The sequence below is a fragment of the Manis javanica genome, chromosome 15 (assembly GCF_040802235.1).
Source record: "Manis javanica isolate MJ-LG chromosome 15, MJ_LKY, whole genome shotgun sequence".
Classification (NCBI taxonomy): domain Eukaryota; kingdom Metazoa; phylum Chordata; class Mammalia; order Pholidota; family Manidae; genus Manis; species Manis javanica.
In genome coordinates, this window is record NC_133170.1 from 36938130 (window position 1) to 36953626 (window position 15497).

Here is a 15497-nt window from a genome sequence, read left to right on the forward strand (position 1 = left end):
CCCAGTTTCTCACTCCCTTCAGATCCCATTCCATCCCGCTTCTCCACATCACAGCCAAACTTGTTGAAAGAACTGGGCTCAGATGTGCGCTCCATGTCCTCTGCTCTCTTTCTCTCTCCGTCCTGCTCCAGGGTGTTCTCTGCCCCAAACCTGAATACATGTTCTTTGACCCCAAACTTAACATCCTCTTCCCGCATGCCGGTGAGTGGCACAGCCATCTGATCCAGGGATGCATTGATGATGCCTCCCTCTCTCTTCATATTCATTTCTAAATTCTGGCTATTTTATACCCAAATATCTCATAAAGCCTCTTCTCCATCTTCACAGTCACCATCACCTCCTACAGGGACCACTCACTGCGAGGGTCATCCTTCCCACTGCACACCCTCACCGCCCCCACCGCGGCCGGAGTGTCTCTCCTCTGTGATGAGTCACATGTATTTACTTGGCCATTTGGCTCTTGCCTCCCTCCCCCACTGGACTATAAGCTCCATGAGGTCAGACGCTAACCTTCGTGCCTGGCACCACATTCGGCACATGGGGAAGGCCGGGTACACATGTGGGGGTGAGCGGAGCACCCGCCGCGTAACAGGTACACCTCGAGCACGAGTCCCCATTGCTGTCACTGCACTCTCACCTTCATCATAGCCACCAGGTGACTTTTCACAGAAATTCTCTTCCCTCTTCAGATTACATCCAACTGAAAAGCAGGATCTTTAAATCTGCTTGGTTTAGGGCAGTTCCACAAACTTTTTGCATTTGAAACTAAAACATTCATAATATTCTCACTGCTCCAACACAGAGGAAAAGATATATAAAGATTTCAGAGTGGATTTGCCCCCTTGCTCTTCACAATGATCTGCTTTCCTATTTTCTGTAAATAGCGTTTGTATTATTATCTATTGCTGTATAAAAAATTACTCCAAAACTTGACAGCTTAAAAAACTGTTACTATCTCACAGTTTCTGTGTGTTGAGAATCAGGGGGCCGGATGGTTGCATCCCCTGGCCTCTCTCATAAGCCCGCTGTCAGGGCCCGAGGCTCAAGTGGCAGAAAACCTGCCTCTAGGCTCACCCGGTGCTGCTGGCAAGCCTCTGGCTCTCACTGGCTATTGGCTGGAGACATAAATTCCCTGCCACACAGGATGCTCGACAGGGCTACTCACAACATAGCAGCATGCTTCCCGCACAGCAAAGGCTGAGAGAAAGAGGGAACGAGTGATGGTTGGCAAGAAGGAAGTCATACTCATTTTGCAACCTAATCTCAGAAGTGCTATCCCATCACTTTGTGGCATTCTATCATTAGGAGCAAGCCCCTGGCTCCGCACCACACTCAGGGGAGAGGATTATTCAGTGGCCTGAACACCAGGAGGTGAGGATCAGTGAGGGCTGTCATAGATAGACACTGCATACCACAACCAGTGACTATTCTCCCTAGACAAGAGAATGGCTTTCCCTTGATCCTTTTAAGCCACTTCTTTTTGTGAATCATGGATCACATACCCAGGAAAGCCTCAATGCCTTGCCACATTTTTCTTTCAAAAAAGTAATCAAGAGGGAAGGAAGGAGATGGTACAAGATTCTGCTAAGAATAGCACCCAATATAAGCATAGTCTAGCTGCCCTTGCATGCTGTGTATGGACCCCGAACCATGACGAGGACCCCAGTCACTCCTACTGGCTTCTCTGAGCATCAGTTTCCTAATCACTTACTGCATAGCTTCCTAAAGAATATATTAAAAATAGAACTCTAGAGGTTATGGATACAGAAGGTGTATATTTAGACCTTGGGTTTCTTCCCTTCCTGCATTTCATTCCTCACTTTGCAAAAAGATTTTAGTGCTAATTTGAGATCATTCTGAAACTTCATCTGCTTTGTCTTAATATGCATATACAATATTTTCCATCTAATTTTTATATAAATGTCACATGAACAATTAAGCCACCACCTAACTGACTGACTTATCTGTAATTGCTCACATACCCACTTTCTTACATCATGTGCCATAAGAGGAAAGAAGGGAATAACCTATATTTAGTAGAATTTCATGGAAAAATAAATGGACATATGTCATAACTTCAAGTAAAGCTGTGAATACAGAATTTTGTAGAGGAATAATTAAAAAGTAGACCTTGGTTATGTGACTCTCATCCCCACCCGGTGTTGCCTTTTGTGCAGATTGTCTCCCAGAGAAAGCTGTCCAAGTCACTGCTGAAGCACGGGAACACAGCTGGGAAGTCTTCCATCACGGTAAGTCCCCAGGGCAGCCCCCTGCTCTGGGCCTGGATGGGGCCGGCCGGTCCCATGGGCATGCGGGCGGTAACCTTCTCCTGGCTGTGCTAAGTTGATGCCGCTATGGTTCAGCTCTCCAAGTCACCCCTTTCTTTTTTCCTTCTTTCTCCTTCTTGCCCATACAATTTTGACCTTACACCCTTAGGAAAAAGGGGTAGAAAAAGCATTTGGAAGTGAGGCATTCAATTTTATTGGCACTTCTGCAATTAACATACAGGTTTTAGCAGGGACAAAGATGGGGTGTCCAGCATGGTGAGAACACAGAATTGTCTGAGTTCTTCAAATCATCAAAACTACCTATGTGGCCTCTCATTGTTTTGGGAATTAAAATTCTTGTCTAACAGCATTTAGTCCAAGGTGTGTTTGTTACCTACGGACTGGAAAGTCCAGCATTTAACTTTCCTCTTTAATAACAACAGTTTGAAATGATGTTGTCCTGTTTGCCAGCCACTGGCCACATGTGACTATGCAAACTTAAATAAAGGCAAATATTCCTTACTCCCACTAGCCATACATGAGTGCTCAGCAGGTACATGCGGCTAGCGGCTACTGTATCAGCACACATTATACAACATTTCTGTCATTGCAGAATGTTCTATGGGCAACACTGGAAGTGTTTCTAATGATCCTTAATTTACAAGTAGAACTCCAGCATTTGAAACTTTGGCATCTGGTATTAGAGCTCTTGAGAAAGACTGAGAAAGTGGCCCATGCATTTAACTGTATGGACTAAAGTAAAGTAAAAGTACCAGGAAAATCTAAATTACTGGAGGAAAATTGCCAGCAGGCAAACCTCCTGAGTCCTCTGAACAATCCTTTTTAACTTCAAAGTGACTAATTCATTAAAAAAAGAATTTGAGCCACTTTTTAAAGAAAAATTTCAAAAGGCTTCCCAGTGGTAAAAGTGATGACCATTCTCAGAAGAACTTACCTGAGTTTGCTGCTTGAATATATTAAATGACCCAGTCACGTCAAAGCTTTCTCTTTGCTGCCATATTCAGCAGGGAACGAATGGTTCAAGCGACCTTTGAAGACCCCTGGGGCTGTCGCCCACGCGGACCTGAGGGCTCGCTCCTGAGGCGAGCAGCCCAGAGGAGGTGCGGGTGGGAGGCCCAGGTGCGACATTGCTGTTCTTTCCCAGGAGCAAAACGTCATTTTGCCACCTTTTCTCTAAGACATCTTGGAGAGTTTCTTCCTCCACACATCCCAGGATAATTTAATCTCCTTCTTAATTTTAAATATTTAAATATTCTTCTTAACCTTGGGTCCTTGGATCCAAACAAGGACTTCAATAGCTTCTGAAAAACACTAGAATATATGTGCAAAATTTTCTCAGCTTCATAGATGGAGATCATGACATTTTTCATCTTTCCAAGGGTGTCTGTGACCAACATAGCTCAGGCCACTGTCCAGGTGGAGTGTGGGAAGCAGGAGGGCTACAAGGATGAAAAGCACTGAATAAAAACTCTAAATAGGGAGGCTCCTGGCTTATCAAGCAGTTCTTGAGTTTTCACAGCAAATCTGGATCATTTTCCCTGCCCCTCAGTTGCTCACACTTTTTTGGGGGGAAAGAGGAGGGGTCTTTCCCTCTTGAGACAACCTTTTTAGCTTTAATATTAGGTGAAAAATAAAATCATCCAGAGGCAACCAGTGTGTATTCAGAACAGATGATCCAACTCATGATGGAAAAGGTGAGCTCAGCCAGAAAGGAGATAAACCAAAGACTCAGCACCTCCATGTAACCTGCCTGATGAGGGCATCTAATGTGCCGTGGCCTCTGCATAGGCAGTGCAGCCCTAATATCCTTCATGAATGGTTTAGCCTGCATGCAACTGGACTGGCCCCTAGGTTTCTCTTGTTATTGTTGTTTTCCACCAATTTCTGTTCTAAGGCTTTGAGAGTCTCTGTTAAATATTGGAAAGTGACTTCTGAGAGAGGCTTTTAGCCGATACTGCATCTTAACTTATACCAAATTCCTTAATGGGAATTCTCTGTTCTTGGGAGTTGAGGGTTAAGGTCCTTATTCTCTTTCTCTGTCCTCATTTCAGAGAGCCCAGAGACAGGCTTGTTTGAAAAATAGGAATTAGAACATTCCCTTAATGACCGTATAGCCAACTGTTGGTCTGGAAAGGACACAGAGACTGGTTGATCCTTGATCCCTTGTTGATCTGACTCCCAACAGTGGAGAAATGTTATTGCTCTTCCTCCTTGGTAACTTTCCAAAGGAAAATATTTATTTATGTAATTATTTATGGAAGTGCCATCCAATGCTGTGACTTGTACAAAAAGAAGCTCTAACTGCTGTTCCAAGTACCTCTTCCTCCAGCTTTGCACTGTCTCTCAGGTCCTCGTGCTCAGCACAAGTAAAATCTGCCTGCCTACTGTTGTCTGGTCTAGGGAGTCCCTGTACACTAGAAATGCCATGTCATGTTCACTAGGGTGCTGGACACTCCTTACCTAACATCAGTCTATTGATTTTAGACCAAATGTGTGCAAGGTCTGTTCATGAATTCCTGGACTGAGCAGTCCAACTGCCAATGCAGCTGATGTGTGCTTTTTCCTGTAGGTGATTGCTGAAGAATTGTCTGGCAATGATGACTACATTGAGCTTGCGTTCAATGCACGGAAATTGGATGACAAGGTAAAGTGTTTGGCATAAACCTTGTGGAAGGAAGTAATGAGTCCAGCACACAAAGTTTGATCAGATTTCTACCTGCAACTATATGCCCCTTTCCTCCCATGTTATGAAAACAATCAAAGATTTCAGAAAGGTCTGCAAAGTAAGAACTGCCCCAAACTGAGAAGCAGTTAATGAGAAGGGGGAAGGATTATAATTAAAACAGGACAATTTTATTACACCAAGACCTCATTTGACCCCACACCACAGATTAGATGTGCACAAGTAAATGTGACCTAGCCTCTTTGCTAAGGACATTTCAAAGGAAAAGAGAAGATATGAAAGGGAAGAAGAGTGATATTTATTAAGCATCTATGTGTGCCAGGTACAGGGTTAAGAGCTTTTCGTGTATGATCACATTTAGTCATTCTTCCAACTCCTATAAAACAGGTATTATTAACCCAGTTTTTCAGATGAAGAAACAGATTCCAAGAGGAAGTAACTTGTCTAAGGTCCAGATAATCCAAGAAACAGACACTGAGACAGGATGAAATATTGTAGGGACCTTATTTGGAGGAATTCCTGTGTAGGGAACTTAGGGAGGACTCTGGGAGGATGGCAGACACAGTGCAAGGCTGCCCTGGGTAAGGGGAGAGGGCCAGAAGGGCGGGTGCAGTGGCTTGGGCAGCAGTGCCACCTGGGAGAGGTTCGGCAGGGCCATCGAGGAGGCCTCAGCCAGAACCGGCCATCAAGACAGTCCCATGTCTCCCATGCCTGCCGTAATATCCCCTCACGTGCTATCACTGGCCGGAGCCAGCTCCTAGCAAGCACAGGGATGGGTGTCAGGGCACAGCTGCTGGGCCTTTGGTCAGTTTAAGTTACACTCACTGTAATGGGGGTTCTGCATGGCACATTGCCACGGCCACTCTACCCTGCTGACGTGGTAAAACAGGGCATTCAGTTCGTGTCAGCTGGCTCCCACCTGTATTCTTCCTGTTATATCTTACCCACTTCACCAAATCACAGGCCACATTAGTCTTATGTGTACAGGAAAAGTTCTGCTGTCTGCACCCCTTAAAAAGGGAGGAGTGCCCTTCCCAACCTTACCATATATTTATGATTCCCTCCAACCATATTATTAAATCCAGAAAGCTGTCACATGAATAAATGTACTCACAAAGGGCCCCATTTCCTAGAGATCATCTAGGGAATAGGGATTTTTGGATATGGCACCACTTTTTCAAACAATCATAGGCATTAGGTTGAAAAGGGGCCAGCAATGTCTCAAGCAATTCTCCAAAGCTTAAAGCAGCAGCTTATATTCTGGGGTATCTCATTCATTTCACCTCCAGAAAGCATTCACCCAATTTACACATTCATTCATTTTCTTTTATTTCTTCACTGGTTCACTCATTCATTGTTCATGTACCAAGCCTTTGTTGCATGCTTGTATGGACCAGGTGGTGAGAAAGACACACTTTAAATGCTCTCACACCCACAACTGGGAAGACACCATCTAAGTGAAATGTAAGTTTAAACAACAAATGATACAGTAGCACAATAGCCATGGTAGAATGTGATAAGTGATGTGCAATTGGAGTGTCTCAAAAGGGCTATTCTTTCCTGCCTGGAAAGCTAGGAAACACTTTGTCCTTATGAACAAATGCACCATATTTGAATGTTTTGGTGTTCCAAATACAGTGCATGAAACCTCCCCTACCTCCTGCCTTCTGACAGCAGGCATGAGCCACATACTGCAGTGTGCAGTAAGGTCAGCTGGGGGCAAGCTTTTAACCCTCACTTGTTTGCAACCAGTATGTACTTTCTCCCTCATGATCTTCCAAGTTTCAGAATAATTCACCAAACTACTTGTACTCTTTCCTGGTTCTGTTTTAAGCCATTGGGTCTGTGTGTAGCAGTTTTAAGCTAGTCACTTAATGGCTTATAATGGCTTCTTTCTGCTTAGTAGTCTCTGAAGTACCTCATTTGTCCTCTAACTGACTTGTGTTACAGTGAAAAGGAATTTGGGGGTTTGTTAGTGGGCCCACTGGCTGTAATGTGTTTGAACACCCTCCCTTCATTCAAATGAGCCCTTGCTCCCCAAACTCAAAGAGCCCCATGCAGTACTTCCTACCGGCTCAGGGGGCCATTCCCACCCTTGGCTGCACTGGCTGTCCAATGTCCTGGCCGGGGGCCTTGATGCCCCAGTGCTGCTGGCCCCAGGTCCTTCACAGTGTGGTGCTTAGTTAATAAAATAACTATTTTATTATAAGGCATGATTTTGAGGATCAGAAAGTCAGGCCAGGCTCAACTGAGCAATTCTCCTGCGCCTTGTGGTGTGGACAGAGGCCCTCCGTAACGACCAGCTGGCAGAGGAGCTAGCCGGGAGCCTCAGCCCCATGCTGGCACGAGGGGTGGCAGGACGCCTGGGCTCAGCCTGACCAGCAGCTAGAGCGCCTGCGTCGTGGTCTTCGGTCAGTCGGCGCAGCCATCCCGCTGCGGAGCGGCCTGCGGGGGGCAGGTACCGCAGAGCATCTGGGAATGTGGTTTGCACGGTGCCTTTGTGGCAGAACTAGAGCAAGACGGTACAGTTATTTCATGTCACAGCTGCAAAAACAATCCCCAGAGGTCCCCAAGGGGGACTTCCTTCTGGCTTGTAGTATTAAATTATGTTGTAGCTACTTACATGTTAGCAGTTGAACTGCTATATATATATGTATCTTAAATTGCAGTTATGAATATGTGGGAAAATATACTCTATCCAGTTCTGACAGTGTGGTCATGGGAAACTGGGGACTGGATCGCCAGCTCCCATGTAGTGATTCTGGTAACCCCCACGTGTCCCCATACCTCAAGCGGAAGCCTCGAACACAATCGCCTTGTTCTACCAGTAAGCACACTGAGATTCAGAGAGGTGAAATGACTTACTCAAGGCTCATACACTCACTCACATGCACACACACACACACACACACACACACACACACACACACACATGCCCTCACACACTCACACATTCACAAGTAGTGACACAGAGGGACTCAGTCAGGTTGCCAATTGACCTAAATCTCCCTTCAGGGCTGAGGGCTAACGAATATAAGTCGGACTGGCCTCAGGCTGCGGAGGACTTGGTAATGTCACCTGTGCTGTATCTCAGGGAAGTAGGAAGCCAGGGGGAGGGAGAAGAGGATGGACTACAGGCAGCACTCCTCAGACTGAGATCCAAAGGCCCAAGACCCCTTCTCGGGAATACATGAGGTTAAAATTATTTTCAGAATAATGATAAGACCTTATTTTCTCTCTTTCCTCTCATTCTCTCACACGTGAAACTACAGGATGCCAATACCACAACAGATTGAATGCAGCAGCAGATATGAGAGTACTGCTGGCTTCCAGTAAACCAGTCATTAAACCAATTTGCAAAATGCAAAATAGTGACGTTCTCCTATTTTTAAATTTGGAAAATATAATTAATTTTCCATTAAATGCTGTTTTTGTTATGATGCAGTGGGTTTATTTTTACAATTTTGAAATTGATATGACAAGTGAATGCTTTTTTATTTTCTCAGTTTTAAATTTATAATATGGTAAATATAGATAGATATAATTCACATAAACAAAAGCTCTCTGATGTCCTCAATAGTTTGAAGAATGTACAGGGGTCCTGGGACCAAAAAGTTTAAGAACCACTGTTGTAGGGTTTACCTGGGAGCACTAAGTGTATTTATAAACCACAACGACAGAGAAATGACCCTTTTTGATAGAAATAGTTATTTTTAACTTGCCTTTCCAGTATTGTCCAGCAGACCAGCAGCCAAAAATCCAGAATCCTTGAAATCTGAGAGGCCACACATGAAATAGATGAAGTTTACAAAAAATAACTTACTTATCTAATGTTGGTACAGTTTACTAGTGGAGAAATTTCTTTCTAACTTCTAAGGCACATTTATCGCATTAGCAGCTGATGGACAATCTAACAGGTGAGTAGAGATATGGATGTGATCACTCTGGAACACTGAAGCTGACAAAGTAGTCTTTGTCCTGCCCTCCCCACAGAACTGTTCATGCCAGTGTGTCAGAGCTGATTCTCATACTGGCACTCTCCACATCTGCAGAGGGACTCATTCGAGACTGCACATGTGGGGTCCCCATGCTGCTGGCTGGGCAGGCTGTTGTACAAGCAAACAAGTAGGTCTCTAAAGCAGAGATCAGCAAACTTTTTCTATAAAGGGCCAGATGGTAAATATTTTGTATTTTGCAGGCCATATGGTCTCAGTCCCAACTACTCAGCTCTTCCTGTAAAGCTTGAAAACAGCCATAAATGATACATAAATGAATGAGTGTGGCAGTGTTTCAATAAAACTTTATTCACAGAAACAGGCAATAGGCTGGATTTGGGCCATGCACCATAGTTTGCCAACCCCTATTCTAAAGCAGCGTTAAATCATCTGCTGGGCTGTGATTTCACTATGCCCAAGAATGCCCTCCTGAAAGCTGAAACGGCCTAGTGAGAGCAAATTATAGTCCCTGAGCATCTGCCACTTACCAGGTGTCAGGTGCCTGACCTACATTATTCTCACAACTCGTAACCATGTTCCCAAAGGTGGGCATTATTACTGCCATTTTACAGGTGAAGCATAGTGAGGTTAACCAATTTGCCCAAAATCACAAGGCTAGGAATCTATAGAGACTAAATATGACCTCAAATCTTTCAGTCTTTCCTAGTTCTAATATTCTATTTTTAAGACCACTGTCATGAAAATGCACTGCTTCCTTTCCTATCCCATGCCCCAGCTGGTTGCTTGTTGCCCTCACATTTGACTACGTCTTTCCCATGTTGGACTAAAAGGGCAGAGCAATATGGCCTCCAAGTCATTAGAAACTTTCACCAGAACAAACCTTCAGTAAAATGCCTGTGTCATCAGTGTTCATTCATTGAACTGTCCCAGGGCCATCTTAAAGCTGGTAGTCAAGCAATGAAAGCTGAAAATTCCAGACTGTGGTCCAGTAACTATGCAATTATAACCAGAATTGTGGTTTTTAAGCTACAAATTTCTGTGTACATTTAAGATATTTTTGAGCTGCTTCTGAGTTATTTTATTTCCAGGTATCAGATGCCTTAACAGTCATCATCCCTGCTATTGTACAGTGCTTTGTAAAGTGTCCTCAGACATCCTCTCTTTTACTGATCATAATCACAGCAGCAGCACCTTCTGCCCGCTCAGCACATGCCAGCAGCTGGACTCAGCACATCATGTGCATCAGCACCTCTAATTCTTCCACACTGCCACTTGGCCAAAGGCAAGGAAACTGGGACCTGAAGAATTAAGCATCTTGTCCCAGGTCATCCAGACTGTACCCGGTGGAGTCAGCTTGTGGAAAGCAGCTCTGAAGCCAGTGTGCTCTGTGTTAGATTATCAGTTATAGAGATTGTTTCTGATCTTTCTTTACTTGATTTTTCCTTGATTTATAGTATATCCTCCTGACGACAACTTCATGCTAACCCTAAAGGGTATTTTTGACATAAAATGGAAAAAGCATTGCAGTATACTACCAAGAGAAAAATGTAGGGTAATAAAGAGTATATACAGTATGATTACAAATAGAATTTTTAAAAGAAAGAAAGAAAAAAGTGTATCTAGATTCTAGAAGAATATTTGCCAACATGTTATTGATTGTTGTGGAATTATGGGTGAAATTATGGGCTACTTTTTTCTTTCTATTTTTGTCATCTTTCCATTTTTTCTGTGTTTTCTATTTTTAAATAAAAATGACAATGTTTTAAATTATCAGTGAAAGGAAAAAGAAAAATAACTAATGGATTCCAATTACTTCTAAGATTTTTAATTTTATTAAAATTAAATTTTTAAGTACAATTCACAACTACATTCCCTGAGGAACCTACTTAGGAAGGTGAGGCCTGGCACTCGGAGCACAAGGGCTCCTAGAAAGACGTACTGTGGCCCATTTCCATGCAGGGAGTGGGGCAAGGGGTACTCCGAGGTCTTCAGATGATTATTGAGAGTATTGAATCAGAAATAGTCTCCACGGGCAGATGTCTTATGTAAATGCATAGAGGTAGGAATCAGAAGTGTGTATGGGCAGAGACCTGGGACCATGTCAGTGGAGAGACAAGGCCTGCAGGGCAGACTCACTGATGAAAGCCACCGCTGTGGGCTCCCAGGGGGCTGTGGGAATCTGGTCCTTCCGGAACGGAGCAGGAGGGTGTGCTCAGGCTCTGGTGTTGTGGGGCATGGTGTTGAGCACCCGGTTGTTTGGCTCCCGGCTCCTGCTGGGAGAACAGCAACAGGCAAGAGAGATGTCCCTGCCTCCCATCTCTTCTCTTCTGAGGTATTCTGCAAACTTTCTAGGCTGGTACTCTTTACCACAGAGTCAATCATGTTATGTTCTTTGCCAACATCCTTCAGTGAATGCCCATTGCCTCCCACGGAATGCAAAGATTTCGTATGAGTACTGAAGGCCCTTCACACAATGGTGCTCACTTTTTCAGAGTTGTCTTGAATGCCCCCTGAGCATCCTGAGGCAGCAACGGAACTAAGCCACTGGGTGTACCCCCTCTGTGCTTACTCTTTCACACCTTTACTCAGTCTTGGGCCCTAGAAATGCCCTCCTCACAACCACATTTTCCAGTCCAAATCCACCAACTTCCCCTCTTTTCTGTTACATATTATTTGTTTGTTTATTCACTCATTCATTCATTCAGTCAGTCAGTCATTCATGCTCAGCCTTGGGTTATGTTCATTTGTGTACTTGTTTTACCACCAAACTAGATGGTACTTTGCAGGGTGGAGACCAGGTTTTATCCTTCCTTATCTTGACATCAAGCACAAAGGCTATATGATCACTACACCCACTGAGAACATTTTGTTGAGGCCGAACAGATAATTAAAACACACCCATAGGTGACCCAGGTATTGCAGTCATCAAACACAGTCTTTACAGTAACCATAATTAATACATTTAAGACAACAGATACACTACTTCTCAAAGAACTGCATTTGAATTGATCTTGGAAGAATACTTTGGATTTCACTCAACAGGGTCTTACTTCTGTAAGGACTCAGAGTTCAGATGCAGCTTATTCTGGGCAAGGGTGAATGGCGGGGATGAGGACAGAGGCCAGACAGGTCAGATCCAGGTGTGTGTAGTCCAGGGCTGCGCTAAATGTGTGTGTGTGTGTGTGTGTGTGTGTGTGTGTGTGTGTGTGTGAACCACTAATTTTTGTTTGTCTATTTTAGGATTTCTTCAGTAAATCTGACCCATTTCTAGAAATTTTTCGTATGAATGATGATGCAACTCAGCAGCTTGTACACCGAACTGAGGTGAGAGGGGCCCATCGCCTCTGCATCTCATGTCCTGAGAAGAGACGTGGCCTGTCCTGGGAGGCCCCTTACATCTCCTAACGCGGCAGCTGCGCATTCAGACCTGGGCTATCACTGTTCTCAGAGGATGCTCTGCCATCTGCAGCCTTTTCTAATTCTCAGTTTAGATGCTGTAAGACACTCCTTTGCCCAAATTTTCCATTGTTGACCTTCAATACTTATTAATAGTAAAAATATGAACACTAGCAAAATACAAATAAAAGTCAAAATATGAATAATTAATGACAGACTAGGTGTCAAACATTGTACTATGTTATTTATATATTATATTTTACTTATTCTCAGAAAAATTCCTGATATGAGTGTTACTTCCATTTTACACTTGAATAAATTGAACTTTTGGGAGGTCAAGTCAGTTTCCCAGTTCTCACAGTCAGTGAAGAATGGAGCTGAGGTGTGGTTGAGTCTGGTTGACCCTGAGCATCACTGTGTTTGTGAGCCAGTCTGCCTTCCCAGGGAAGGTTTATGTGCTGGCTTCATGATGGGCCTGCCCTGTGATCAGTGGCCTGTCCCCGCAGTCACTTGGTCTCATTGCAGATCCTTCTAACCTGGCCTCTTCTTTCCCCATGTGGCTCCAAACCTTACCCCTCACTACTCCACCCCCACTACCCACTACCACACACCCATTTGACAACCAACCCCAATCTCCAATTTGCATTTTATTTTTTTACAAACCAGGGATGTAAGATCCCGTGGGAATAAGAAGTGCACTGATAAGGGGAAAGTGGGCTCTCAGTGATGCATGCTAGTAGCTGAGGAAGCCCAGGCCATGTCACATGCCAGTGGTGGGGCGGAGGGGGAAAGAGCCTTTGTGACTGTCACAGGAGGGCTAATGAGGTGCCAGGTTCCCACTTCCTCTGCTGGAAATCCAGTCCCATTTTCCTAAATAGTCACAAGTAGCACTCACAAGGGCACTTTCCAGGTCCTATTTAAGGTGAACAAGTATTAAATCATCTTTGATGGGCTAGTCTTTGGGTACCATCTGTACCTAGATGGCATCTGATGAAATGTGTTTAATAAAGAATGGATGAATGAGTGCATTGGGGGGAGACACAGGCCCACTGAATGCTATACAATTGAGGCCCTGGAATGTGAACCCTGGGGAGCAGCTCCAGGTGCAAGGAGACAGTTTCCCTAAATGGCACCCTAGCACTACCCTCAAATAGTGTCTGCATCACCCATAAAGCTTCCTTGGGCGGAGCAAACTTCTTGAGGAGGACAGAGGGGGTGGCCATTGCTGCTTTGCTCTGTCAATGAACCAAGGCTTTAACACGCAGACAGAGGTGGAGACGGCATGTTGCCTGGCTTCTCTCACAAACCCACCTCTCCTTTGCTCCCAATAGCAGTCCTCATTATTGATATTGCTAAATTGTCCTAATGCGAAGAATCTCTAGCATGTGCCCCACACCTCCTTACTGAGGAGCTCTTGGGGTCTCACAAGAAATGTGATTGGGAGTTTTCCATCAAGTCAAGAAACATAACATTGATTTCTTCTTCTTTCTTACACAACAGATACAAACTAAATACTGAACAATACTAATTTCTTGAGGGACACACGTGCTCACACACATACATGCACACATTTAAATTTTTAACTTCAGAGGAAATTTTTGGTTGAAATTGTGATTGCTATGGAGCTTTTCAAAACTGTTGCAATGAAACATCTTAATATTTTTATATAGAGGTGAGAAATTTAAATTAACCCAAACAATTTTATCTAACTTTTCTTCTCTCTGTCACTTTGATCATCCCGAAAGTATCAGGGCATGAGATAAAGCCAGGCAGGGACATTGTTTTTCTACTTTAATGTATTCAAAGAAATTTAATGACTGTGATATAATCAACAATTCATAGTTACATAAGGAATCCTGTAGAGAAGGGAATCACTTATGAAATAATTGCATTATTTGAATAGAGAATTAATTTTTTTTACAATGCTAAGACTTCTGACTCACTAAAAACTTCATAGAAAGACAAATTAATATAACAGAATTCCACATGCATGCCCCTTAGAGCAGTGGTTCTCAAATTCATGCATTAGAATCACCAAGAGGGCTACTTCCAGAGCTGGTCAGTAGGTCTGGGTAGAACCTACAGACTTGCATGTTTAGCAAGTTCCCAGGTAAGTCTGGTTCTCCTGCTGGCCCAAGAACCACCCTTTGGAAACCCCTGCCCTAAAGTAGTGCACAGCATAATCCTATACACAGGGCAGATATGCATACATTCTAAACCAAACTGAATTATTTGAATCATAGTGATGGCAGGCTTAACTTTTATGGACTTTTGGGCAGGAGTTAGCCAAGTACATGATTATTATTTTAAAAGGTGTTATAGACTTAGTTTGTGACTCTGAAGATCTGAACATCTACCCTGTTGTCCTTTCCTAGGATAGCTAGTATAAGTATGCTTCTGGGATTTCTCTTCTAGAAACTTCTCCTTTGATTTGCAATGTGATAGAGATCCAGGTCACAGGTTACCAAAGACCATTTAACTCTTTAGCAGTAGAATTGCCCCCCACACCCACCAATAGTCTTTACCTCTGCTGACCTCAAAAGAAGAGAATAGATGCCATAGGACTGGCAGTTCTGTAACTGGGGATCCTTCACTGAGACTCTTAACATCTTGATGGAAGAAGCAGGGGTTATTTCTGCTCCTACAGGCATTGAGGCTCATGAGATAGTCCAAGATAAATCTCAGTTGTGTCATGTCAAGAGGCAAAGCCCACGGCTTCTCAGGGACAAACTGTAGCAATAAGTCTAGGATGCAATTGGGAATCCAGGTCACAGGTTACCAAAGACCATTTGACTCTTTAGCAGTAGAATTGCCCCCCACACCCACCAATAGTCTTTATCTCTACTGACCTCAAAAGAAGAGAATAGATGCCATAGGACTGGCAGTCCTGTAACTGGGGATCCTTCACTGAGACCAGAGTCAGTCTACCTGCCTCATCCTAGCCCCTTTCTGTATACAAGGGGTCATTGCCAGCGTCCACATGCTAGAAGACAGTACTGTCATTATTCATGAGACAATAGCCAGGCTGGAGGCTGCTGGAATTCTGCTCATAACAGCCCACATAGGGGGCCCCCTGAAGAAACTTACCACCAGTTTTCATTAAGGCACCTGTTTCAGATAGTTTTCCTTTTCATAAGGCCCACAATGCTTCCCAAGCAGTTCTTATGCTGAAAG

General features: G+C 43.9%; 1 protein-coding gene across 6 annotated transcripts in view; it reads left to right on the plus strand.

Moving 5' to 3' along the window:
- CPNE4 (copine 4) overlaps positions 1-15497 on the plus strand; it is a 451414-nt gene that overhangs the window by 327557 nt on the left and 108360 nt on the right. For all 6 annotated transcript variants that reach the window (XM_036992546.2, XM_073222626.1, XM_036992548.2 and 3 more), the window contains 3 exons: positions 2178-2249; positions 4858-4932; positions 12168-12251. In XM_036992546.2, coding sequence (XP_036848441.1) covers positions 2178-2249; positions 4858-4932; positions 12168-12251 — 231 coding nt within the window. The remainder of the gene's footprint in view (positions 1-2177; positions 2250-4857; positions 4933-12167; positions 12252-15497) is intronic.